This window comes from Parus major, chromosome 20 (genome assembly GCF_001522545.3).
Source record: "Parus major isolate Abel chromosome 20, Parus_major1.1, whole genome shotgun sequence".
In the NCBI taxonomy this organism is placed as follows: Eukaryota; Metazoa; Chordata; class Aves; order Passeriformes; family Paridae; genus Parus; species Parus major.
In genome coordinates, this window is record NC_031788.1 from 8,064,753 (window position 1) to 8,092,125 (window position 27,373).

General features: G+C 45.0%; 1 protein-coding gene across 1 annotated transcript; it reads left to right on the forward strand.

Annotated features, from left to right (window-relative positions):
- Positions 1-2,927: 2,927 nt before the first annotated feature.
- PRPF6 (pre-mRNA processing factor 6) lies at positions 2,928-27,373 on the forward strand. The gene is made up of 21 exons (XM_015647783.3): positions 2,928-3,109; positions 4,110-4,278; positions 5,116-5,234; positions 5,700-5,778; positions 6,425-6,601; positions 7,432-7,587; positions 8,246-8,340; positions 9,051-9,207; positions 9,415-9,577; positions 12,344-12,462; positions 13,145-13,363; positions 14,705-14,827; positions 15,665-15,786; positions 16,904-17,042; positions 18,157-18,276; positions 19,520-19,696; positions 20,476-20,609; positions 21,090-21,181; positions 23,132-23,246; positions 25,220-25,346; positions 26,103-27,373. Exons 1-21 carry the CDS (start codon positions 3,039-3,041, stop codon positions 26,253-26,255), a joined length of 2,826 nt encoding a protein of 941 aa, XP_015503269.1. The 5' UTR covers positions 2,928-3,038; the 3' UTR covers positions 26,256-27,373.

Here is a 27,373-nt window from a genome sequence, read left to right on the forward strand (position 1 = left end):
AGTTTTCCTTATATTTAATCTAAATCTCCCCTCTTTTAATTTAAAGGCACTTCCCCTTCTCCTATTTCCACAGGCAGGCAGCAGCAAACAGTGTTTGGGATGAGCCCCAGCGCTGATCCTGCCCTGCGGATGCATTCTTGCAGTGCTATGTGATATTTAAAAACATGAATTCCCAGCCTCGGGAGAGCCCTGGGGTTTGTTTTCCCGTTGTCCCGGGAGAAGCTGCTGCCGCCTCTGCTCTCCCCTGGGACACAGAGGCAGCTTTGTGTGAGCAAGGGGCCGCGGTGACCCGGCCGTGGGCTGGGCTGCTCCTTGCCAGGCTTTGGGCTGGACCCTGATCCCAGTCCCTGGCAGGATCTGCCTTGGTAAGCTCGTCCTTGTGCTCATCCAAGTGATTTTTTTTTACTTTCAGACTTTTGTGAATGATTCTGGACATTTGTGTGCCCAGCATCCCCTCCCACTTTGCTTTCCTCAGCCACACACACACACAAACTGAGCTTGGGAAGTCCCAAACCAGAAGTGGGATGACTCTGTGCACCCAGGAGAGAGAATTGACCTGCTGTGGGTGGTCTCATCCCTCTGGGGTTTTATTCCCATCCCCAAAAATGCTGTCAGGGGTGGTAAGAAGCATTGTGCCAACATGCAGAGCAGGCAGCAGCTCCCTGCAGGTAAAAGTGAAGTTGCATATTTGCAACTTTAACAGGTTCTGCTGCCCCTTCACCTGTTCAGATTTGGTGCACCAGGGAAGAAAACATCTTTTCTTCTTGCTTCACACCCTGCTTTAAGGTGTTTTGGGAGGGCAGAGCAATGCACAGTGCAGATGCCCCACTCCTTCCCAGCTTGGGGTTGGGCCACCTCCTGACCCTGATGATCCCAGGATCATGTCAGGGATTTCTCCCCACCTCGCTTCCCACCCCACCACCCCCCAGTTACATTAATCAGAATAATTGCTGATTAACTACCCCATTGGGCTTTTGGTCACGTTCCTGAAGCAGCCCAGTGCCAGGCTTGGACAGCAAAAGGAAACCCAAGGAGAAACCCATGGAGTGCCCAAAAATTAAAGCTGGGCTGGAGAGGATGCCTGAGGGCTGGATCCTGATTCCTGCTGTGCTCCAACAGTGTGGGAAGATCAGCTTAGAGCTCCCAGTGCCTCTGCTGCCCAGGCTCAGTGGGACACACAGCCAGTGCTCTCCTCTGCACTCACCAGGACATACCAAACACAGGGTCCATCCCCAGAGATGATTAAAACTCATTTATGGTTGATTTTACTTAACCTATAAATTATTTTGAGTATTTTGTTGTGTAAGAGTTGCTATGTAATGAGAGAAGATTTAAAGCCCTAACACCAGCCGCATTGTGGGCTCACCCTGCTGCCGTCCCTCACCTCAGCTCTGTTTTTCAGGAGATTGTCCCAAAAGTGAAATTTCTGCAGCTTTCAGGGCCTCAGCAGAGACTGGGCACTTCCCTGCTGTCCCCATCCATCCATGGGTTTGGGAGGCTCCTGATGGGCTCTCCTTAGTCCTTCATCCTCTGGCAGGATGGGGGAACCCCATTTACCTCCAACCCCCCTAAATTTACCACATTCAGCCCACAGGGAAGACCCACTGGTGCTCAATGATGTTGGATGTGCTTGAACATGAACGCAGCTCTGGGTATTCAGAGGGGTCCAGGCTCACTGGGACAGGCTGGGGAGTCAGGGGGTCCCACACACCTCCCTGGTGCTGAGGATGCTCCCATGGGCTCTGTCCTACCCCAGGCTGGACAGGAGAGCTGGGATACTGCAGCCTCCCTCCCTCACTGCCACCCCAACTGTTTGGCAAAAGAAATTTTTTTTTTTTTTTTCTCCAGCGAAACCCAAAAATAGATTGATGGGAAGCGGCTGGGGGTTGGGATGCCATTAGCATGCAAAATGGGGCTATTTATCTTCCCCGCAGCTGGGTTCTGCTCCCAGACCTGGCAGGGACTGGCAGTGGCAGGCGGGGCTGGTGCTGGGAGGGGGCTGCGGGGTAGGGACAGTCCCCAAGACAGCCCCATCCCCTCCTCACCCCTCTCGCTGCCCTTGTCCTTGGGCTCTGTGACCTGGAGCCTCTCCCGAGGGACCACGACCTTTCAGTTCTCTGGAACAGCTGGACACGGTGTCAGGGTCCCCTGGAGACTTGACAGGTGGCAGCTGGATTAATCCTGAGCCCAGGTGTGGGTGGGCAAGAGAAGCCTGCCCAGGGCTCCGGCTGGGGAAACTGAGGCAGGAGCTCCTGGGACATCCTCGGGGAGGACGGATGAGCACAGGGGCTCTCTGTGAGCTCTGAGGGGCTGGGCCCGTACCCCTCACCTTGGTCCCTTGGCATCGCCATCCCTGCTGTCACCACACACCAGAGTTGGAAGTGACACTCAGAAGTGTCACTTCTCACTCAAAAGCAGCTTCTGCTCCCAGACATAATTTATCTTGGAAATTTTTATCAGGAAGGAAGCAGAGGGAAGGGGGGAAGCAAGGCTCACACCTCACAGCCGGGCAAGCAAGGGCTGGGGGAAACAAGGGTGAGAAGCACCGAGGCTTTGTCCAGCTCCAGGCCCTCCTGGCATGATCTTGACCCTTTTGCTCCTTTTTCTGCCCCATTCTGGCTGGGGGTTGTTAAACACAGGCTGTCAGCTCTGCTCCTTGCAGGGCCTCTCGCCGCCTCGGAGGTTCTTTAGCAGCTACTCGTTTCCTAATAACAATAAAAATAATAAATTGCTATAAATGTTAAACTTCATGACAGCACAGATCAACATCCCCATCCCCACGGCCTTCATCCCCACATCCTCCTTCCCACTTTCCCCATCCCCGTCACCCTCACCACGCCTCAGGACCTCCGCGTCGCCAGGGGGCGCGCTGCTCCCGGAGCAGCTCTGCCCTCGCGGGGACTGTCGCCTGCTTCTGCCACCGCTTCCGCCACCGCTTCCGCCGCCGCTTCCGCCGCCGCCACCGCTTCCCGGCCGCCTTTTCCGGCTCTGCTCCGGTCCCTGCTCCGCTCCCGCTTCGGTCTCACCTTGTCGCCATCATGAACAAGAAGAAGAAGCCGTTCCTGGGCATGCCCGCGCCTCTGGGCTACGTGCCGGGGCTGGGCCGCGGGTGAGACACCGCCAGGCCCGGCCTGCCCCCCCCACCCGGTCCCTTCCCAGCCCGGTCCCTCCGCCGGGCTCCGGGGCTCTCCCGAGCCCTTTTGCCCGGCTGGGCTCCCTGCCCCGCTCATTCCCGTCCCCTCGGGGTGGCCCCGCACGGCTTTTCGATGTTGTCCCTTCCTAATGGTTCTCGTTCGCTCTGTAGCTGGGCGGGTTTGTGTTTCAAAGCGAGCCTGGCTCCAAGGATGAGTTCAGATCGGTGCTTCACACCGGCAGAGGGTTGTGTCCCTCCTGATTCCGTGTGTGTGGGACCGCCTGAAAAATGGTCAAACTGGGGGCTTTTGTTGAGGATACAGTGAGGGGGTTTGGTGGCGGCTGAGACCATTTTTGGTGTGTCCTTTGCTGGATGTGAGTTGTGTTCGTCCCCCACTGATGCACTGTTCCCTTCCCTGGGGGCATCCTGCTGGCTGTGCCCCACGAGGCGCTGCCAGGCGGGTGTGGGGGCTCAGAAGAGCTCCAGCTGCCCCATCCCTTTGCCCAGACCCCCAGCCCGTGGTGCCCCACAGCCTGCAGGGTCAGCTGAGGGACCCAGAGATGGAGTTTAGAAAGGAGGCCATGCACAGGATGTGGCAGAGCCATGAGCTGGGTGGTTGCAGTGTATTTATAGAAGAAGTTCTCCATATAAAAGGTTGCCTAGAAAAGCTGTGGCTGCCCAATCCCTGGGATTGTCTGAGGCCAGCTTCGATGGGACTGGGAGGAACCTGGGATAGTGGAAGGTGTCCCTGCCCATGGCAGGAGGTTGGAATGGGGTGAGCTCAGAGGTCCCTTCCAACCCAAACTAGTCCATGATTCTAAGGCTGTCTTCCCCCTCTGGCTTTATGAATGCTGTTCATGGGGAGTGTCTGATGCTGTTCTGCCAAAAGAATTATATTTTCCTTGCCTGTCCTGAGCAGTGACTGTGGCAGGCTGAGGTTGCAGTGAGCTAAGCAGCCCCTGGTTTATCCCTGCAGAGCCACGGGTTTCACCACCCGCTCTGATATCGGCCCTGCCCGCGATGCCAACGACCCCGTGGACGACCGGCACGCTCCGCCAGGCAAGAGAACCGTGGGGGACCAGATGAAGAAGAACCAGACAGCAGATGATGATGATGAGGATTTGAATGACACCAATTATGATGAGGTGAGAAGGTTTTCATCATCCTGCAGATGTTTTTCCCCAGGTGGAACAAGAGTCCCTAAGCTCCCCGCTCTTAGCTGAGGCTTCAAACCCAGAATTTCCTGTAGTTTGCGGGCAGCATTTCCTTTTTTTTATTTGTTGTTTGAGACCTCAGTATGCACAATGGCTTGGTGCTTACAAATTTTTGTTGTGGCCTTGCTCCACGGATTGTGGTTTAATTACTGATGCAAAACCCTGAGAGTCTTGGGAAAATATCTATAAATAAACATGAGTTCAAGTATTTCAGGGGCTGTATTTTTTTTTTATTGTCCACAAATAAAAGTGTGTGTGCTTTGACAGGATTGGACTTGATGACCTTGGATATATTTTCCAACCTAAATGACTCTGTGATCCTGTGCCATTTATTGTCCTTAAGTGGCCTTTGTAGTCTCTTTTGTTTAAGTCCCACTTTGCTTGGTTGAATGTTATGATATTCTTTCTGCTTGCTTTCACTGGTGTAAAAAGAAAAAGTGGTTAATGGAAGAGAATGGCTTTTCTATCCTGGGATCTCATTTATTGGTGAAGAGAAGTGATTTAGAGAGAGAAGCAATTTTGAAAAAAGCAATTTTGAAGCAGTTTTGCTTCAATTGGTGAGAGAGAATAAACACCACCATGGCATGGTAGAAAGAGGATGCTTTTATTTAGGGATGTGTTAGTCTGAGGCAATGTTGTCAGAAGCAGCCTGTGAATGCATTTTCAGGTGGTTGTTGTCTGTAGCAGAAACATAACAGGAACTTTAAAAAAATTGCCTTTTTTTCCTCTTTTTTGTTTGTTTTTTTTTTTCTCACTCCAATTTCCCAGTTCAATGGCTATGCTGGGAGTCTGTTCTCAAGCGGCCCCTATGAGAAAGATGATGAGGAAGCAGATGCTATTTATGCAGCTTTGGATAAGAGGATGGATGAACGCAGGAAGGAAAGGAGGTAGGAGGTGTTTTCTGGTTAATTGAGGATGACAGGTATTTTGCACCACTTACTTTGATAGTGAATGGGGTTAAATTGCTTAAATGTAGTTAATTAAGAGTCACTGTAGTTCATTAAGATGGTGAGGGAAGATGCTGAGCAATTGGTATTGACACATCACAGACTGCACAGTAGACTGGAAATTGTTAGCAAAGTCACCTCATGCTTGTAAACAGGATGTGTTACTTGTTAAATTCACTACTCATTAAGAGGAGGTTAAAGACTGGAGATGTCTGTTACACTATAATACTGTCTTATTTGGTAAAGGATCTCTTGTTAAAATGTTGATAATCTAAGCTTGGAAAAAAATTGCTTTTTTGGTGTGCCCTAACTCTTATCAAACACATTTTTCTGTTATGTCAACACTTTAATCAAAGACTTGCCAAGTGTTACTTTGAGCATAACCTCAGGATTCCTTTTCCTAAGGGAACAACGAGAAAAAGAGGAAATAGAAAAGTACCGTATGGAAAGACCCAAAATTCAACAGCAGTTCTCAGACTTGAAAGTAAGGAAAAAAATGTCTGCAATGTGACTTTTTATGAGATACAAGAGGTGGCTGTGTGTTCTTTCGTGTGTGTTTGTCTCTTCACTCAGATTTTGTGTGTTGGCAAATGAGTAATTCGACATTCTCCAGATTAGAATTGCTTTCTGTTGGAAGAATAAACACTGTCCATGTGGGTACACAAGGCAGTGAAATTTCTTCAAATTTTGATATTGATTATTTTTGTTTTATGTTTTATGGAAGGTGCTACATGAATGTCTTTGAAGGAAGCAGATAACTTGTTGGCATTGCAGGAGTAGCTGAGCAGAATCTCCTGACTCTAAATCTTCTTTAAAATAAAATGTATTGTTTAAGCTGTTGTCTAGTAATTAGTAATGTACCATTCAATGCTCCAGGCACTAGGATTAATCTGAATGTTTGTAGCACTGAATCTAATAACAAAATTGATTTGGAATCTCAGTCTGGACTAAAACCAAATTCTAATTAAATGCATCTAATTCTTTTGTACATTGGATTAGGAAAAAAAAATCTGACCCTTAAGTGTTTAATTGATCTTGAATTATTTCAAGAAAATAAATCTATTAAGGAGTTAGAGCACTTAAAAAACCATTTCTGCAGCAAATACTGATGACAACTCCTGTCTTAACAGCGGAAATTAGCAGAGGTTACTGAGGAGGAGTGGCTGAGTATTCCCGAGGTTGGGGATGCCAGGAACAAGCGGCAGAGGAATCCTCGTTATGAGAAGCTGACTCCTGTCCCTGACAGCTTCTTTGCAAAGCATTTGCAGTCAGGGGAGAATCACACTTCTGTGGACCCACGCCAGACAGTGAGTACACAGCAAACCTGGGCAAGCTGTGGCCAAACTGGATCAGAGATGAGTGTTAAACTGGGATTTGGGAAAAAGATTCTTGACCAAAAAAAATTGGTGTGGTTTGTGAGTCAGCCAGAGGAATTCTGGATGTTAAACTCATGTGCTTGATGGAGGCTTTCAGTGCACAACCATTACCAGAGAGAACATGGGGATAAGCAGAGAAAAACTGGCTCTTGTTTTAGAGATGGGAGAAAGTGTCTCTTTTCCTATTTGCTGACTGCAGGGTGGTGATAGTTTTGGTGAGTGTAACCATTTCTGTTACGATAACATATTGCAAAAAGGGAGCAGAAAATCAAGTTTACTTTCACCTAATGGTTTGCCTAGTTCTGGGGCGATTGTGTTAAGAATTGTTTGCTTTTCAGTCAACTGAAAATGAAATAATTTAGGTTGTTGCTCTGTGCCCAGAGTCGACAATGGTCATAGAATTACAGGAGTAGCTGACTGGCCCTAGACTGGCTCCAGGTGTCCATGGGACTTCTTTGCAGATATTCTTGTTTAAATCTGCCAGGTTCAGATGCCTGTGCTTGAATTTTTCACTTTCTTGTTGCTTATTTCACTGACTTGACTAAACTTGAGTAATTACCTATAGATTTGCAAATCCTGTCTAGAGAAATACTTTGGGATCCAGGGAAGCCATATCAGAAGTACCTGTGGCAGTTCAGCATCCATGTCCTGCAGCTTCTGGGGGAGTGGACATCAGCCAATAGTCTGAATTATTTTTGCAGACTCAGAAGAGTTAGGGATGACTTTCTCACTTTTTTTTTTTTTTTACCTTTTTTTTTTAGCAATTTGGTGGACTGAATACTCCGTATCCAGGAGGTTTGAATACTCCATACCCAGGAGGAATGACACCAGGCTTGATGACACCTGGGACAGGTGAATTGGATATGAGGAAGATTGGTCAAGCCAGGAACACCTTGATGGATATGAGGCTAAGCCAGGTAGGGATGTGGGAAGGCAGGATCTGTCACAGTTATACCTGGGGTTGATGTCGTGCTGCTGTTTAAGTCCTGGTTTTAGAAAAGCGTTGAATTTTCTTGGGTGTTAGAAGATCTATGAACAGCTGAGCTGTGAAATATTTTTTTAGTCCCTGTCCCCAAATCTCATGCCCTCAAAATGAATAGAATTTCATGAGAAATACCAATTTGTCCTTGGAAGTCTTGGTCATTATGGGAGGACAGCCTGGTTATAGCAAAGGTGTCTTTGAGGTAAGCAGCACAGGTAATGCTACCAAGGGAAGCATCTCTTCTGTCCTTTGTAGGGATGCAGGACAAACTGCTGAAAAACACTGATTTTTTTACTTCTTTTTCATTGATTTTCTCATCTAAATCTGATTTATTCTAAAATGAATGCCTTTAGCTGACGGGGCTGCAAGACCTTTGGGTGACTGCTTATCACCAAGCTGCTTGTCTGGATTTTAATGTTAAAGTTGTGTATTTTAGAAATGGAATAAAGCTAATAAGTAAGGCTTCACGTTTTCCTCCTTCCTTGCTTTTGGAAACAGATGAATATCTAGGATTTTTGTAGAACCACAGTGTCTTTTTAGGCACTCAGGAGCTCTGAATGGTCATTTCAGTAGCTCTGACTTGATTTTCCCAGGTATCAGACTCTGTGAGCGGCCAGACTGTAGTGGACCCAAAAGGATATTTGACAGACCTGAACTCCATGATTCCCACACACGGAGGAGATATCAAGTAAGTTTAAGAAGGATTAACAGATTTATCCTCTTAGCAGTGGCACTGATCCTGCATGTAAATGGAAATCTGTCTTGTGTGGGTGTTTTCCGCTGGCATTTAGTTTGTAAGAAATGCCAGGTGAGTTTTTGAGGATGAATTCTTTTAACATGAGATCTGGTCTAGTCTTTGAGCTGAGGTATTAGCATCTGACCTGGATGCATCAATTGTGGAGATTGTTTCCATTCCACCCCTATTTCCATGCCAGAGTGATGGCAGTGTGCGGCTGCCTGCCAGCCAGGAAATAACCTGGTTAATTGTACCTATGTGCTGCTAATTTAGGCTTGATTGATGAGCTCTGAGAGCCTCTTTAGCCTGGAGTTTGACATCTGTTTCATAAAGAATTGCTCTTTTAAGTCAGAGCAATACATGCAAATATTGATGCTAATTCTTGATTTACATCAGTGCTTGGATTTATCAGCTTCTGGCTGCAAGTGCCCAGCTGTAATTCCCAAAAATTTTGCTTAAATACTTAACTTTTCACTGTGAAACTGTGAATTGGTTTTCACTGTGTTGGTCTGTATTTATAAGCTTGTTTTGGTAGAACATCATTTGTGTCTCCAATATGGAAAGATTTGGGATCACGGTTACTGTGCATCTGAGCACATCCTGGTTCAGGAGAATTGTTTTCCAATGTGCTGAAAGGTTTCTTCCTGTTTTTCCTCCTTTAGTGATATCAAAAAAGCCCGTTTGCTCCTGAAATCTGTCCGAGAGACCAATCCTCATCATCCACCAGCCTGGATAGCATCAGCCCGACTGGAGGAGGTCACTGGCAAACTCCAGGTGGCTCGAAATCTCATCATGAAAGGAACAGAGATGTGCCCTAAGGTCAGAATTGCTTTGCTTCTCTGCTGATCCTTGTGGGATAGTAGGAAGAAGTTGTTCATGAACAGAAAACTCTCTGTTAAGCTTGACCGAGGCTCTCCCTGATACAGCTTCACTGTCTACTGTGTTACAAAACAACTGCTTAGGCAGAAGCTGTGATTTTATATTCTTGTTGTGATGTAAAGGGAGATGGGTTGTTTTTCCTGACAGAGTGAAGATGTTTGGTTGGAAGCTGCTCGGCTTCAGCCTGGAGATACAGCCAAGGCTGTTGTGGCGCAGGCTGTGCGGCACCTGCCACAGTCCGTGCGGATCTATATCAGAGCAGCAGAGCTGGAGACAGACATCCGTGCCAAGAAACGTGTCCTTAGGAAAGGTGAGAGCTCCTGTGGGCTCAGGGAATGAAGGCATTGCACTCTTTGTATTGTGTTGTAAGTTGTTCATGGTGTGGCCGAAAGTTCATCTGCTTTTTTTGCTTCCTTGTTGAAATCACGGTTGTCAAATTGTGTACTAATGGTGGAACTTGCTGCTGTTGAGCCAAAGAACAAAGGTGTTGAAGTGTTTGTAAAACATCCTTCAGCAGAAAGCTGCTGGTACTGAACAATTCCAAAATGGAATTTCACTAATCTGAGCCAATTCCAGCTTGATAAGTAGATGAAAGCAATTAAAAAATGATCCTAAGGATAAAAGGATGCTCTAGATGTCACCTTGTGATACTTTCTGGAAAAGATACCTTAATTGATTTTTCCTACTTGCCTGTAGCCTGTTAGACAGCACAGTGGCTGCTGCTGGAGGAGCTTTAGAGGTCTTGGGGTTCTCATATCATTGAGCCTGTTGAGCTACAGGATTTGCTTTAGTGTAGCAAGTTTTGTCCTTGTCAAACAGCCTTTCTCTGTGGTGCTTACCTTGTATTGCACTTGGAGGTTTTCCTCTTTAATGGAATTGCTGTCTTTTCCAAACAATGATCTCTTCAACAGCAGTTCCTTGTGTTACTTTAAGTTGCTGGGCCTGTATTAATAGAGACTAGTTCCTTCATGACTACAGAATTGTGTTAGTTACATCTCCTGACTTTAATCTAGACAGGGAAAAGGGTCTGGATTTAATACATTTACTGAATCACTGTGAAGCAGTCTGCAGTATTGAATGCTTTAGGTTCAAAGGAATTAGTTGCCTCCTACCTTTTACCTCTTGCATGTAAAGTTGCAGATCTCTAGTGAAATGACCTCTTACTACATCTGGATGAAAGGCACTTCAAAGTTGCTGGATTTGAAGTTATAAAGAGCTCAGATATTAACTATTCAGTAGTTTTTTTAGCTTTTTTAATTTCCATTGGCTCTGCAGTGCAACATGGTGTGAAGTGCTGCTCCTGTGACACTGCATGTCCTTCTCAGGAACAGTAACAGATGTTGAACAGAAAAACACTTTTAAAGGAGCAGAACTGGATCTGTGAGTCCAGCTTGGGTAGGGGAGGGTCTTGTGTGATAGCAGTGATTTAGCCACTGAGTACTGAGCTTTGCTTCAAACATTGCATTTATGAAGAGAAAAACATTCAGTTTTTGGAACCACCTACCTAATCTCTTGATGCAAAGCTGTTAGTGGAATGGAACTGGATTTATCATTCTCTTCCCAGTTTCTGCCTGTTAACAGCTTCACAGTGCTCCTTTGCTGCCTGGGGAGCATTAGTGAGATGGAGCTTGGAGCTTTGAGTGGCAGCATAACCCATTATTTCTCCCAAAATAAAAAAACCTGAGTGCCAGGTAATGTCACTGAAGTGTGACCTTTCATAATGTGTTTCTCCTCTCTGCTTGCTGTGTGCATTGCTACCATCCATCAGAACCTCTGGAGTTTTTAAAGCCTCAGTCTGACTGGAGACCCAACAAGATGAGTGGCTGAAATACAGCTTGAGGTCTAAAAATTGAATTCTGTATTTATGAAAACATGTTTTGTCCTGCAGAGTGATGCTTTCAGCTCTTGGAGGCTGACATTATTTGCTTAAATTCTTCAAGAAAAATCTCCTGAAGCTGCAGACTTGGAGACAAATGGTTAATGTTTGTTGTAAATCTCTGTGTTTGTGTTGAGGTGGGATGTGCTCTAGGCTGAGGCTCAGCACTGTGCCTGTGCCTCTGCAGCAATGCCTCAAGGAACAGCCTTGCCTGGAAGCCCAGCTAGTTCCAAAGTGGGTTTAGATGCCTTTTCCCACTCATTTTTGTGTTCCTGTGATTGTGCTTGCTTTATTGAAGAGGGATGTGCTCAGTCCTGTTACTATGGCACATTTGTGTACAGTCACCATGGAAGCAGTGGAAGTAATGCTGCAATGCAGCTGATTCCAGCAGTCTGGGGTGCAAATTGGAGTGACATAAGGCTAAAAAACCCTCTCAATCTCTCTTAACGAGATGGACTGAGGAAAGTTGTTGCTTAGCATTTAACGTTTCAGACAGTGCGTGTAGGACAGGCTTCAGAGAATGTGTTTCTACCAGCAGCAGCTAACTCTTGGACAGGATTAAGGAAGCCTTGAAGAATCCTAATTAGATGGAGCCCATATTGGATTGCTGGAAGCACACTTGGTACTCCTGGCTTAGTGTCAATGAGACCTTTACATTTTTATGCATCCCTGTTTTGTATTTGCATGGCAGGACAACAGCTTTTTGGGAAGTTAAGCTGGGGTCCATTGAGCTGTCAGGAGAGGCTTACAGGAAAACTGCATTGTGAAGGAGCAGTTTCAGCATGTAAGGAACAAGGCTGTATTATTAGTTAGTGTTGAAGGTGCTCCTTTTCTATAAAGGCAGACCTGGCGTGATGTAAGCTTTCCAGTTTTGAAGACTTTCATCTGCTCATTTGCTGAAACTGGAGGTTTTGTTCAGCCAGGTGTTTTACTGAGGAGGATGCAATTACAGCATGTACAACAAAAAAAGCTCTTGGCTCTCCAAAGCCTGTTTCCAATTAAAATGATTAAGTGTTTTATTTTCTGATTTTAAATTCTCATTGTTGAAGCAAGAGCCTGAATAAGCAAATTCCCTCCCTTCCCTCCTTCAGGACATTTCCTTGTAATAGCACAAGTTCTTTATTTTATCATGTTTTAAAGATACAGATCTCATTGGTAAGCTACTTTATCATTATTGACATAATTGTTTTGCCTCTCTAGCCCTCGAGCACGTTCCAAACTCAGTGCGTTTGTGGAAAGCAGCCGTGGAGCTGGAGGAACCTGAGGATGCCAGGATCATGCTGAGCCGGGCTGTGGAGTGCTGTCCAACCAGTGTTGAAGTGAGTTTAAAAAAAGTGAAATGCAAAAACCCCTACACCCCACTTCAGGCTGGCAGTAGAGCTTTGCAGGGAAAAGGCAGGGTGAGCAGTGTTTGTCCATGAAAGGTTTTCTCCCATGTGCTTCATGCCCCAGTGGGAAGGATGTGATGAGTAGTGGAATGTGGTTTTTTTCCTTTGGAGTTAATTGTCTGGGGGTCATTACATGCCTCATTTTGGTGTGTAATTGTTAGGTTGGTCATGGCAGTGCACAGCTGTGCCTGCTGTAGGCACTGAGCCATGTTTGTGTCCATGTGTGCTGCCTTGACAGTTGGGAAAGTAAGTGAACATTTAACTTGGTGAATCTAAAAGTTAATCATTTTGGAAACACCAAACCAGGGTTTTAAAATCATGTTTTGATTTTAAACCAAGCTGTTTGAGGTGATGTGAACAGAAAATAGGAGGTGTACAGCCCAGAAGATGGGGATGACACCCAGAGATGATCAGGACTGAGCTTCAAGGGCAGTAGCAGCCTGTTTCTGCTCTCATCCATTGGTATTCCACAGCCTGCTTACAGTGCTTGAGGACAGTTGCCAACCAGTAGCAAGCAGCGTGAAGCTGCTTATCTCTGTGGGCTGACACTGCCATACAGCAGCCTTGTCATCTCCTTGTTCTCATCTCAAATCCATCTTTTGTTGCTCTGCAGCTGTGGCTGGCGCTGGCAAGGCTGGAGACATATGAGAATGCTCGTAAAGTCCTTAACAAAGCCCGGGAGAATATCCCGACGGATCGTCACATCTGGATTACTGCTGCCAAACTGGAGGAGGCCAATGGAAACACCCAGATGGTGGAGAAAATTATTGACAGAGCCATCACATCTCTTAGGGCTAATGGTGTGGAAATCAACAGGGAGCAGTGGATACAGGTATGTGCTTGGTCTTGAAGGTCCAGGGGGACTCTTCAGGTTCTGTTCTGAAGGCTGATGATAGTGCTTATGGGGCAGAGGAATTTGGCACTGGCTTATCAGTGGAGGTCCCTGTGAAGAGACAAGAGATGAGACTAAAAAGCTCAGTAGGGTCAAGGCCATAAGTGATACCCTGGGGTAACGTCAGATGTGTTTTGCTGAGAAATGTCTGGTTTGCTTCTGTCATGGAAGATAAGTAGCTTCAAGTTGAAGCAGCTGCTGCCTTAAGTAGGACAGAGGCTTAAAGCCTTCAATGAAGGATTTACCTTTTTTTTTGCATATGTGTCATTTGGCTTGACAGGTATTTGTTTTCCCCACAAGTCTTTGTCAGATGGCATTATGAGAAATCAATACAAACACTGCATTTGCAGCATGTAGGAAATACTCTATTAGTCCTGTACTGAAGCTCTTTCCTCCTGGATATGTTCTGTGCTTTGTTTGATCATAAGTCTTTAAAGCAGTTTCCTACTTAAATAGTTTACAGTGGGTCAAGGCAGCAAAATCTTATACTGCTTAAGAGCATTGATAATTAATTAAATATTTAATATTAAATGTATATCCTTGTTAATATCTAAAAGAATTCTGACTTTCTTTACAGCAGTAAAACAATTAAAGGTTAATTTCAACTTCTCTTTAAAAAAATCCATGAGCACAGCCTCTGCATCACTGTGTTCTCGAGTTCCCTCTTAGTACTAGAACTGCTCCATTTCTGTTATCTGATCAGAGGGCTTTTCAACAAGTTTAAGCAAGACATGCTTGGCTTTCTGAAAGCTTTGTGTGTCAGGAAACTCCACTTTTCCATACATGCTCTGGTGAGAGAGTCTTTGCACCTTGACTTTACAGTGCTTGATGGTGTACTCTTAAATTTAGTTATTGCCAAGCCCTTATTGAGACCTAACCATCTCAAAGCTGAAAGAAGGTCAGTAATTTTGGTGTTGCAAAAATTTCATAAGGAAGAACTGTATTTTTTATTGGCCATGTCCCTCCTTGGTTCAGCCCAGGGTTTTGGAGCTGTAGGAAAAGACTTCTGGGTCTGGAAAGATCACACATTGTCACCTTTTCAGCAGATGGAATTGATGTGATCTGTTTCTTAACCAACTTGTGAATGACTCTGTGTACAGCTCTAGCACTGCCTTGTGAGTGCAGGCTCCTGCTCAGTGTCACGGTGTGTTTGAGCAATGAGATGTTTGTGCTGTGGCAGTGACCACAATGTCTCTGTTTGTGCATGAGGAGTTGGTATTGCAGACTTTAACCTCTTGTGCTGAGCTCTCAAAATGAGCAGGGCTTTCCTTTTGTTTCTAGGATGCCGAGGAATGTGATAAAGCTGGAAGTGTGGCCACGTGCCAGGCAATCATGAGAGCTGTGATTGGGATTGGCATCGAGGAAGAAGATCGGAAACACACCTGGATGGAAGATGCAGACAGTGTATGTCCTGCTGTGATGTTGCTTTTTGTTTTGTTTTATTGTGGGTTTGCGTTTTTTAAATAGAGGAAATTCAACTGGTGCCTAAGAAATGGCTTTGTCAGTGAAAGTGGATGTGATTCCCACACCACCTGCCTGCCTTTGGCCAGTCTCAGCCTCAGGAGGATGTTACAGAGCTTCATTCAGATTTGAATTTTTGCTAAACAATACATTGACATTGGTATAGCTTGTCTTCTAGTTTGGTGTGGATTTTTTTTGGTGAGTGTGAGCCATCAACAGACATTGAGTTATGAGTAAAGGAGCTGGGAGTTAAGTTTCAAGGCATAACCGTTGTAACTTAGGAGTTAATGTAACACTGAACAAGGGAGCGGGTAAAAGTTTTACCAGCCTTTTTTTGCTTTAGGGGAATAGTTTGAACATGTGCTAAGAACTAAATTGTATTTCAGCATGAGAAATGTCCAACTTCACTGGCCTTGAATTGGGCTCAGAGCAGTGGGGGACATATGCTGTGGTGCCTAGGGTTTTGCCTGTGAAATAACAAAATGAAGTGCTAACATGAGAGCCTTTCCAATGCCTTACTGATGTTTCAAGCTGGCCTGTGAGTGTCAGTCCCACTGAAAGGCCAGGGATACTTGTACTCTATAGAGGGATACTTGGAAATTCCTTCCCTGCTTCCTTTTAAAAAGCTGATTCTAAGTGTTCTGTTCTCTATTAATTCCTCAATTCACGGATTACACAGAGTTACTGAGTTCTGGATTGAATTGTGCATGTGTAATTCCTGCTTGCTCTCGATTCCAGTGCTCCCCTAAGCTGACTTAGTCCTGATCTGTTTTCCCTCAGTGTGTTGCTCATAATGCCCTGGAGTGTGCCCGAGCCATTTATGCCTATGCCTTGCAAGTGTTCCCGAGCAAGAAGAGCGTGTGGCTGCGAGCAGCCTACTTTGAAAAGAACCATGGAACCAGGTACGTGTGCCACACAATCCCTGCATGCAGGGCTCCATCCCTGTGACAGGGGGACAGGCTGGGGAAGGAAGGAAAACTACAGGATGATCCCTGGTGTGGTGCAAGTGCAGAGTTAGTGCAGCTGGATGAAATTCACTGGCGTTTTTTTTTCTGACCTTCTTTGTTACTGTTGTGCTCAGAACATCCTTAAGTTTTATGAAGTCATAAAAAGGTTTATGGCAATAGGGATTACATGGTAAAAATAGCTGTGAAGAGACAAGGTAGGAACAATTGTCTTTGAGAAGACATCTCTGGAAAAATATGGGAATACAAATCACTTAAAATGTGTTTTGTTTAGTTTTCATAGATAAACTACTTCATAGCTAAATGTTCAAGCATCTCTGGTATTTTCTGATTAAACACTGTGAATGTGTATCACATTCTGAATTAAGATTGGTGTTATACTGTTACAGCTCAGGCTCTTTTTAAAGTTTATTCACAAAGCTTTACATGTCAGAAACTTTCTGCCTACAGCTTAGTCTAAAGCAAACAAACTCTGCAGTAGGCCACTTACACACGTGGAATCATCCTTATTAAAGCCAACAAGGCTATGTTGTGGAAATGACTGCAGATGCTAAGTTCTTCCTCATTCGAGCCTTTTTTTTATTGGGAACAAGTGTATCTTTGGTTTTGATGTTTTTGCATGTTTCCCAGTGGTGGCTGGCTTTTAAGCCCCATATTCTGCCTGAAAAGTATATTTGCCAGAGGAGAAAAAAATAAATTGCATAAGATCAAGCCAGCCTCATCTAATAATTCTGAAAACCTTCCTGTCTCAGTTTCTACTAAGGTTCGTTAAGCAGAATGACTCTTTCCAAGAGAAAGGAGCTGTTTGTGTGAGAGCTCTTTCCACAGAGGCTATCAAAGGTGTCTGAACAATGAGCTGTTTGTAGAGTGCTGATTTCAGAACCCTTGTGAAAAAAGACCCCACCCTTTCCTTGTTATGAAACAACTTATCAAGGTTTACAACGCTGGACTTTGCAACAATATTTATAACACTGAGTGATAGTGAAAATGGTGTAAGAGAGCTCGCCTTTGGCAGTACCTCGAGGGTTTGTAACTTGCTGTTTCTTGTCTTCAGAGAATCCTTGGAGGCTCTTTTGCAGAGAGCTGTTGCTCACTGTCCCAAAGCAGAGGTGCTGTGGCTCATGGGAGCCAAATCCAAGTGGCTGGCAGGAGATGTGCCAGCAGCCAGAAGCATCTTGGCCCTGGCTTTCCAGGTGGGTCTGTTACACTTGTCAGAGGGTGTTAGATGTGACAGATAAAGAATACAGAGCAGGCTTTTTCTGTCAACACCTGATTCCTGCTGCCTTTCAAAGTGATGGAGACTTCTGCTGTTTGATTGTTTTGAGTGGCAAAATGTTCTGTAAAATTGCAGCAAGCAGGAAGCAAGGCTGTGGGATTGCCCTTTTAGTAGTTCTACAGCAGGTTCTGACCTGGAACAAGTTGTCCAGAGAGGTTGTAGCTGCCCGATCCCTGGAGGTGTTGAAAGCCAGGTTGGATGGGGCTCTTGAGCAATCTGGTCTGATGCTTGGCATCCCTACTCATGGGATGGGGATGAGATGATCTCTAATGTCCCAAACCAGCCTGTGATTCTATGAGTTTGCAGACCATCAGTTCTAGCATGGCTCCCACCAACCCTAGTCATGGATCAAACTCCTGTTGTCTTGGGTCTCCTCAGGGAAAGGATTGTGGTCTGCCCTAATGAGGTCACTGCATTACTTATGTCTTGGATCAAACCCACTAATGAAGGGAATTGCCTGCTGGATGCTGTAGCAAAGATACGCAGAGTGTTTCTAGCACTGGGAATTAGGCTTAAAAGCTAAGTGAAATAAAAAAAAGACAGGTCCTGAAATGGAAGGTAAAAGATACTTCCTTAATCTGTTCTCAGTGCTCTTTGTTACTAGGCTGAAAAGTTCTTGACGTGGTTACCACAGAAATGACTTTTATTGGAAGAGTTTTCACAGACCTCAGTGGGGAATTCAAGCTGCAGCTTTTTTGCTTGAGGGTAATAAAATGAGGGTCTCATTGTGGCAGACCCTGTGATGTTTTCAGTATTTAAACTGGAAGTTCAGAAGATCAAGCATTACTGCTTTTCAACAATTGAGAAGCATCCAGCTTCTAAACTGGCATATATCTTTGTGTTGGCCATCTGTTTTGGAGGATTTCTATAAACTTCAAAGGTCAAAGAAGACTGGGAGGAGCTTGCACTGAAAAAAAATCCTACTGTGGATTGACAAAGTTCTGATTTCAATTTTAATCTGGATCAAACAGAGGATTAAATCTGCTGTTGATTCACTGTGTGCATTTGTCTGTCACTTTGTGTTCTTGCAGGCCAACCCCAACAGCGAGGAGATCTGGCTGGCTGCCGTGAAGCTCGAGTCAGAGAACAATGAGTATGAAAGAGCGAGGAGGCTGCTGGCAAAGGCTCGCAGCAGTGCCCCCACTGCAAGGGTAAGGATGTGTGGAGGGTGGAGAGGCTCAGGCCTCTAGGCCACGGTGGATTTGGGACGGAAGGAGGAGTTCCTTCAGTTCTGTGGCTGCAGGGATTGACCACATGGCTCCCTGCCATTGCCTTCCGGGGCATGTGGCCGCTTTGCTGAGCGCTCCTCCAGCGAATTGCGACACAAAGTCGTGGCATGATGGGAAAAAAAAGCCTAGGATCAAGTGAAGGGTTTCAATTGGTTTTTTACACAAATGGCAAAAGTCAGGAAATTCCCAGTTTACAGCTGTTTGTGTAATGTTTGTTTTGCATAAAAGCACATCTTGGAAAAAAGAGAAAATACTTTCACAGAAGACTCACTTATGCTTCTACTAAAGACAGCTCTGGGGTGGTTTGGTGCTTAAAGTTACACTCCTGTGTTTATCTCCAGTTACCTCTGGTATGATAAACTGTCAATTTTCAGCTCCTCAAATGAAAACATTATAACTTGTCCAAGTAAATGAAAAGTTAGTTTGATCTCTATCCTCTGTTCCTCCCCCTCAGTTGTTGTTACATCCTACATCTTTTTAACTGTGTTGTTCCACCCTGAGCCAGAGAGCTTCTGCAGCTGAGGCTGAAGCGCTGCTCTCACACTTGATGCCTGTCTTGTGAGGTCACAGTGGGGGAGTTTGGGAATGGGGAGGATGGAGATCAAAGAGCAGTGAGAGAGCCTTTGGTCTATAATATATTTTTCATAGCTGTGACTTCCCTGCTTGGCCAAAAGGAAGGATTTGGGGGACAGAAAAGTACATGTACCAATTTGTATTGAGCAGGACAATTAGAACCTAAAGCCAAAAGTAAGAAAAGGTGGTTTTGGTAGCTTGGATCTGAGGAGATCAGGTTGTGCTGGTGAAGGAGGCTCAGGTTTGTTAATTGGTTGTGCTGTTAAAGCTGTGCTCTTTATACAAATTCTACTTTTCCATCCAATCTATGATTCTGTGATAATAAAAATGCCAGCTCTATGAAATAATTATGTAAATAGGTGAGATATAGGTTGATCACACTGCTCTAACTTCTTTAGTATTTGCATTTACCTTTCTCATTGTTACTTGTTCCTGCTATTATTTTACTCTGATATTTTAATTTTTATTTTACTTCAAACTGTAGCTAATCAATAACATTTGAATGGATGCATGAAAATGGGAACCTGCTGCTTTGGCAGATTAATGGTTTTCCAATGGCTGCTGGTGGTAAACAGCTCTGGTTTGTTCCCAGGTCTTCATGAAGTCTGTGAAGTTGGAATGGGTGCTTGGGAACATTGCTGCAGCCCAGGAGCTCTGTGAGGAAGCCCTGAAGCACTATGAGGACTTCCCCAAACTGTGGATGATGAAAGGACAAATTGAGGAGCAAAAAGAGCTGGTAGAGAAAGCACGGGAGGCTTATAATCAAGGGGTAAGATGGATGTTACTGCAGGTTTGCTTTGTGCTGCTGGCATGGAGAGATGTCTATTTTTGAATCAAAATGGAGAGCCAAAGACATGATTTCTGTCATTGGTTAAAATAGTGAAAGAAAAAAAAAATGAAATAAGCAAGAATTTCTCTTGCCCATTACCCATATGCAAGATGACTTCCTTGCTTGAGAGAGTTCTCTGTATGCCTGACTCCTCACAGGAAGGAAAAAAGGCTTTGCACAATAATTCTCTAAGACCTGTAAAGCCTAAAACCAGAACTCTTAAAAGAAAATCTTTCTCAGCAGCTCTTAGATACACACTGTGAAAGGAGCTGGCCTGCAGAGCACTCCTCTCTCTTTTAAATGGTAATTGGTGGCCTTGGGTATGAACACTCAGTCAACAGCCATCAAAGTAATTTGGACACAGGTTTCTGCAGTGTCCATATCCTGATGACTCCCTGCACACTCTGCTGTGGTTTGGGGATGTATGAGAGCCCTCCAACTGCAGAAGGAGTACAAATTGTAGCTGTGTTAAGGGAGGTGTGTTCTTTCTCTTACTGCTGGGATAGCTCAGTCATACCTGACGTACCTGACTATTTTGGATACAGGAAAAACTTCACTTCTGTGCTGTTTGACTGGAGAAATTTGAGAGACATAATCAACTTGGTCTGTCTTCTTCTAAACTCTCTAGAAGGATATAGGGAGGGAAGTTCTTTTCTGTAGGAGTAACAAGATTTTTTTTTCAAATTTACCTGTGAGCATACTTGTTTTTTTTTTAACAGTTGAAGAAGTGCCCCCACTCCATACCCCTGTGGCTCTTGCTGTCCAGGCTGGAGGAGAAAGTTGGGCAGCTGACTAGAGCAAGAGCCATCTTGGAAAAGTCTCGCCTGAAGAATCCAAAGAATCCAGATCTCTGGTGAGTTGTGTGGAATTGAACTGAATTTGGGTTACAAATTCAATCTGTTCTTCAGGACAGCTATTTCTCATCACCTCAGCCATTTGAGCCTGGGACTTGGGACCACTCCCTTCCTGAAGTTTCCTCTCTACTAATAACTTCCCTGAATAGCAGAAATGGTTTGGTGATCCTGGCTAGCTACAGTAAGGATCTGGGAACTAGTTATTTCTTTACTGATAGTTGTGGTGTACAGAGCATGCAGGGTGCATGGGGCTCTTTCCTTTCTGTTACAGTCCTGTTTTCAGATTGCTTTTTATCTGGACCATTATGGAATAAAAGTCACATTTATTTTTAGAAGGAGGGGGAATGGGAAGATGTCAGTCACCTACACGTATTCAGAATATGGGCAGATATTTGCAATTTCCAGTGACCCTCAAGTGACTCACTGTTTCAGCCTAGTGAATGTTGTCATAAATATCATCAGAGCCTCTTCCCTACCAGGTTGGAGTCTGTGCGCTTGGAGTACCGAGCTGGGCTGAAGAACATTGCAAACACTCTGATGGCCAAAGCACTGCAAGAGTGCCCCAATTCAGGTGAGCTGGATCTCAGTTCTACCTTAAACACAACTTTTGTGCTCAGTTGATAGAAGCACATTTTTTTCCCAAGTTGTCCTTTCTGGCCAGGTCTCAGAATCTGGTGTTTTGGAGATGTGTCAGTTTTCCTTCTGCAAAGGAAATACTGAGGGTCTTCAAGAACAATCCCAGTTACTTTGTGCTCTCTCACACCTGAGGGATCATGGGTTGGTGTTCCATTTTCCTGCAGTTTGTCCCCAGGCTTCCTGCAAAAACATCTTGGATATGGGTGGGCTTTTCTCAGAAGCTGGTAGAAGTCTGCCAAGGTTTGATATGAAGGAAAGACACTTCAATGTTCGTAGTTAGGAATTTTAGTGGAAAAAGAGTGGTCCCTCTGGAGTACAGCTGGCCTTAGGAGATTCCCAGTTGCTGGTTTGCCTGCACTGGTTGCACACTGTGAGTTTAATAACTTGTGCTGGCAGTGAATTTCCACCACAGTCATCATTAGGGGCTCATGAGCCATAAAAGTTCAGTCCTGGTTTTTGATTATTTTAGCTCATGTAAGAAAAGGCTAAGAGGTCATATGATGTAAGTCAGTTCTAACCAGCAGTGGAAACATTCTCCTCTTGGGATGGGAGGATAAAGTACCTAACACATTGCTATTTTGGGGTAGAATCATAGGAAGACTTAATTATTTAAACATGTTGACATCTCTGGGGAGAAGATGTCACATAACTACAAATTGTAGTAACTTACTGCATGGCAAGGCTTGGCTTGCCTTCAGGCTAGGTTTTGAAAGGTGTTTAATTGGTGGCTGCTTAAGTCTCAGTAAAATAATTGGGAATTAAGTGCCTTTTATGACATGATAAACTCATTGCAAGATACTCTCCATGTGAGTGTGTCACCAAAGCAGTACCACCCAAAATCCTGCTTTGTTTCTGTGAATGACCTAATGAGTGTTTGCCACCACAGGCTGTTTTACAGATCTGCCTGTTGCTATGGAAATGGGCAGCAGGATCTCAGTTTTTGTTTAAACAATTGCTTCCAACTTTATCTTAGACCTCAACAAACCATAATCAAAGCCTGCAGGACTTGGCTCATTGGCCACCTGAGGTCATGTAAACCAGAGGTTTGGGTCCCTCAATTGCTGAGTTGATTCCTGATGGGTGGCAGGCTGCACAAAGAATAAAATAGAAATATTATGGTGTTTGTGATCCTGTATAGAAAGAGCAAGAAGAAGTGAGTCTCTCTCTGTCTGTCACTGCAGTTATCAAAGCTTGTGTGTGTTCCCGTGGTGCGGTTTATGGGAAGCAAGAGAGCTTTGATGGAGTCCTGGCAGACACCAGCTCTCAGGCTTTGCTTTGAAGTGATCAGGTGTGCCTGGCTGACATGAGAAACTGCAGATTTCATGCTCCCCTGAGCATATTTCCTTCCTTGATTTTGGCAGTGAGAGAAGCTAGGGATTAAACCCAGCTTCCCTGGATCTATTCTGTCCTTCATCAATGTGTGTGGAGCCAGCATCAATAACACTGTGGTATTCTCCAGCACCCTTGAAACTGCTCTCAGACTGTACTTTGCACTTTTTGAGGCTTCTGCCACTGCAGTTGCCTGTTCAAACAGACAGATAGCTTTCCCTTTGGAAATGCTGTTTTGCCCTCTCTGTCCCAGAGTTTGCAGTGTCTCATCTGAAAAGCCTGAGCTCCGAGTTAGGCAGTGCTGGAGCTGCAGGAATTGTGGTACAGAAACCCCCAGAGCTGAAGCTCCAGTGTGGTACACATAGTAGCTAAAAATTCAGAATACTGAAGGAAGTATCCATGTGGAAAGAGTGATCTGGGATGAGGTTGGGGGTGAATAACTACCAGAGTGGGAGCTGTACTGCTGCTTCTGTTGCAGAGCACTGGCCTGATATCAGGGTGGGGAGGGTTAACCTCAAAATAACACTAAACAATCTTCCTACTTGATTTGATTAAGGAATCCTGTGGTCAGAAGCAATTTTCCTTGAAGCACGACCACAACGAAAGACCAAGAGTGTGGATGCTCTCAAGAAGTGTGAACATGACCCACATGTTCTGCTGGCTGTGGCCAAGTGAGTTCCTGTTCTTGATCCGTAAAAATATCTATGTCTGTGTGTGGCTGCTTCCAGGATGGAACACTGCACTCCAGCACAGCCCTGTGATTCTGGCTGCAGCAGCTCTAATGAGTCCCAAAGCAAGGAGCAGCTCTCCAGCTGTCTCCTAGTAACTGTGCAAATCTCTCCCTTGATTCCAAGCGGGGAATGTCAGCCTGCCCTCGAGCTGTTCTGGTGGGTCTGGGACTGGCACCGTCAACAATGCAGTCACACAAAGCCCTTTGCCAGTGCTGGGTATTGGCACCCTGTAAGCTGCTTTCCTTCTGTCCCTTGAAGAGGATTTCACTGTGCTGTCCGGTGAACTAGGCTTTATTAAGTGGTTCAAGATATGTTTTAAGTATCTGTGAAAATAGGGACCTTTTTTTTGGTTATCTTTCAAGTTTTATGTGGCTGACTGTATAGTTTTCATCTTTTTCTCTATCCTAGATTCTGTCAAGTGTCTTTTTAAATTCTGAGCTAGATATTCTGGTCCTGAATGTCTCCTATGTCAATGTTTTTCAGCTGTGCCCTTTCCCAGAATGCAAACCACCAGCCATGCTGTAGTTTGCTTCTCTGAAATGGGAAGATAATCTACTAGGAATTTTCTTGTCCATGTTGAGTTATGAGGATTCCAGTGCTGAAAACCCACTGTTAGATCTGACTTCTGCCACATCTTGCTCTGATGTGTGAGCAGCCTTACAGCAGCCATGATGGAAACAAACTTACTTTTCTCCCTTTGTGAATAGCAGAAGAGGTTAATACAGGAGACATTTTGTTCGAAGTTGCCCAATTCTTTCACAACTCTACTTTATAAGCCAAAGAAAACTGTAGGATACACTCCAGTGACTGCAACACTGGGTTCTGCCAGATCCTGACAGCTGACTTGTTCAGCTTTAGCAGCAAGTGAGAAAAATGTTAACTTGCTTTATGGCAACTGCTCCCAGGCCCCTTCTGGTGCAACCTCAGGCTGTTTAACAGCTAATCCCAACATAAACAGCTTCCACCACCCATCAGGATTTGCCTCTGTAGATACAGAGTGTCACACATCTGTGACAAACTTTTGTTAAGTATGTTGCTGAAAATGGCCACTACTTGCAGGTGTTAAACCTCTGTTATCATTGTTTGTGCTCTTGTAAATCACAGTTTATTTAACACAGGACAATCAAGAGTATTATAGGGCTTAAAAACAATCACATAAGCTGTATAATTTTATGACAGGCTAAGCCCTTTATGAGGGGTGGCTGATTTGATAAGGACCTTATAGCTCAAATGAATTCTTTAATGCAAAGAAGTGAAACCAATAAACTCTTGACTCAGCTGGTTCACTACTGGGGAGGAATTTCAGCATTGACCAGTGCCTGGATGAAATGGCAGCAGTGGAGCTGTGCCAGGCTGGGATTTGAGTGCAGAAGCTTCCATGCTTGTTTTTCCTTGGAAAATGGAGTTGACAAGGCAGGTCTGCTCCACTCCACTCCAGCAGGCTTTGTAGGTGTGAGCATGTGACCATAGAGATGAGCTTTTAGAAGTTATTTAATTGTTAGATGCTAAAATTGACTTAAATTGAAGGAGTGGGAATAGATGTAGGCATGTAATCTTGTCTCTTCCACACGAAATCTGGTGTGGAAAATTAAAAGTAAAATTAAAGCAATTGAGGCAGCAAAGGTTGAACTCAGTAGTGCTTCCCTTTCAGCAGAGTCTGTGCATGGGGCTAAGTTATCCTGCCTCACTGTGGGGCACTGAAGAGGAAGTGCTGGATGTTCTTTCCAGTCCTCTCACTCTCTTCCCTTCCTAGGGGCAGGATAGTCTGCAAGTTGCCTAAAAATCTGCTCTTTACTTCCTGGGAGAGCAAAGAATTGAAACATCTGCAGAGCCCTTAAGTTGGGGCTCTTGTGGGTTGGCATCTTCCTTTAAAGTGAGGCTGTTTGTCAGCTCCCCTCTGCTTTTCCCAACAGGCTGTTCTGGAGCGAGCGTAAAATAACCAAGGCCAGAGAGTGGTTCCACCGCACAGTGAAGATAGACTCTGACCTGGGGGATGCCTGGGCCTTCTTTTACAAATTTGAGCTCCAGCATGGCACAGAGGTGAGTGTGTGCCTGGGAACAGGGGAGGCAGCAGCAATCCCTGGCTGGCAGGGGTTGCCCAGTCCTGGGATTGCTGCAGTGCTGGGCTGAGCACGCTGCCACTGCTCCTGCCTGTGTGGTCACAGGGGAGGCTGGCTGTCACGCCTGGTCATGAATGAGCATGAACAGGCCTGTGTGGTGGCTTTTAAAAGGTGCTGTCATTAGCTGAGCTGTGTTTCAGGCTGCTTTGCTGTCCACAGTCCTGCTGGTTCATGCAAAAATCTCTGAAATCAATCTTCCTCCTGTAAAACTCAAGCTTGCTTAGAGGGGATTGTGCTCCAGTTGTGGTGCTGGGTTTGTGTAACTGGGGCTGTTTCTTTCCAAATGTCAAGTACAGGTTGCATGTGAACACAGAGAACAGCCGGCTCTAATCTCTTAGAGCAGTTTTTACTGCTGGTACTACTGAAATGATGGGGGTGTTTATCTTCTGACTTCAGAGACCTTTCACTTGACACAGCTCCTGCAGGTGGTAATGCAAAGGAAATTTCTGCTGCTGTTTATCTGCAATAACCAAAATTTTCTTACCTGCAGCTCAGCCAGTTTGTTCAGCCAGGCAGGAGACTTGCTGCTTCTGAATTTTGACTTGGACTTCCTTTGAAAATAACAGACCCCAAACCCCACCATAATCTTTGGAAGAGTGTTTGAATCAGGGAGGGTTCAATTTTTGGCTGTGTTCTGGAACAAACCAGGACAAACTGTCATTTCTCTTCCCTGTAGGAACAACAAGAAGAGGTAAGGAAGCGCTGTGAGAATGCTGAACCTCGCCACGGAGAGCTCTGGTGTGATGTCTCCAAGGACATAGAGAATTGGCAGAAAAAGATTGGAGAGATTCTTGTGCTTGTGGCAGCCAAGCTGAAAAATACCTTCTAGAGTGTGCTGGCCTCAGCTGCCTCAGAGGTCCCTGTAGGATTTAACCTGCTCGTGGTGCATTTGCCCTTTCAGTGGCACAGATTTTGAAGGACAGGACATGGATGATGATAAGAAAGAGCTTTCTCCCAAAAGGAAAAGCTGCTTCCTTCTTTCCCCAGCATGGCCATCAGCTTCTACAGCACATGGGAACATTGTAGCTGGTGTCACACAGGAGACAGGAGCAGTCTTGTGAGGCTCTGTTGGCATTTCCATGTTGATTCCTGATTCCCCCCTGCAAACACAAGCTTTAATTAGCGCTTGTATGGATTCTGACATGTGGCAGTCCCTCTGTTCTTGGCCCTGGCATGTGTTTCCTGTTCCCCTTTAGAGTGTGGCCCATCTGATGTTGGTTCCTTGTCGGTAGATCTGGGTTGTTGCTGTTGGAATACACTGATTGTCCCTGAAGGAGATGGGTGGAGTTGCAGGAGCAGCCCAGCAGCACAGGGAAAGTTCTGGGCTGGCTCCTCTTCTTCAGGTGCTTTAGTTTGGTCTCTGCTAACAAGCTGCTGCACAGCTTGGGGGTGTTCCTCCAACCTGAGCAGCTGGACCATTTTGTCAAATTCAAAAGCATATTTTTAGCGAACTTTTCCTCAATTATTAAATGTATATAGTAAAGCTTATTCTTTTAGGTGTTTGAGTTCATTAAGAGCACAGTGGTGGTTTAAAGTAACAAGGTAAAACTCAGCAATCCCTGAAAGCCCTTTTGAAGGAAGAACATTTTTTTAGAGTTGTTGGGAGACTGCTGTTACACAGCTGTGACTGCCTGTGGCTGGGAGGTTTGATTTCTATCTCCAAGTGCAGATAGGAAAAAGCAAACTCAAGAGAGGGAAAGCTTTGTGTTTGGGAGCCTTTGTACACTGTCTTCAATTTTCTATACTTGTGATGTGTACTATTTTTACCCCAACCTCCTGATTTTCTTGTGATCATAGAATCAGAAGCTATATTGTCTTACACCTGAGGCTATAGCAGCTGTATCTAGGTCTGTGGATGTGCATTATCCTATGTATTTAGTTGGAGGAGAAACTCCCTTATTACTTGTTGGAGAATATGTATAAAATACAGCCTTTTTTTTTTGTTTC

Bases quoted from the DNA above. Each gene is read 5' to 3' on its own strand.
- PRPF6 (XM_015647783.3), top strand. From the start codon at position 3,039: ATGAACAAGAAGAAGAAGCCGTTCCTGGGCATGCCCGCGCCTCTGGGC. The intron at 19,697-20,475 runs GTAAGATGGATG...TTTTTTTAACAG, and splicing joins GGGAGGCTTATAATCAAGGG to TTGAAGAAGTGCCCCCACTC. The intron at 25,347-26,102 runs GTGAGTGTGTGC...TCTTCCCTGTAG, and splicing joins AGCTCCAGCATGGCACAGAG to GAACAACAAGAAGAGGTAAG.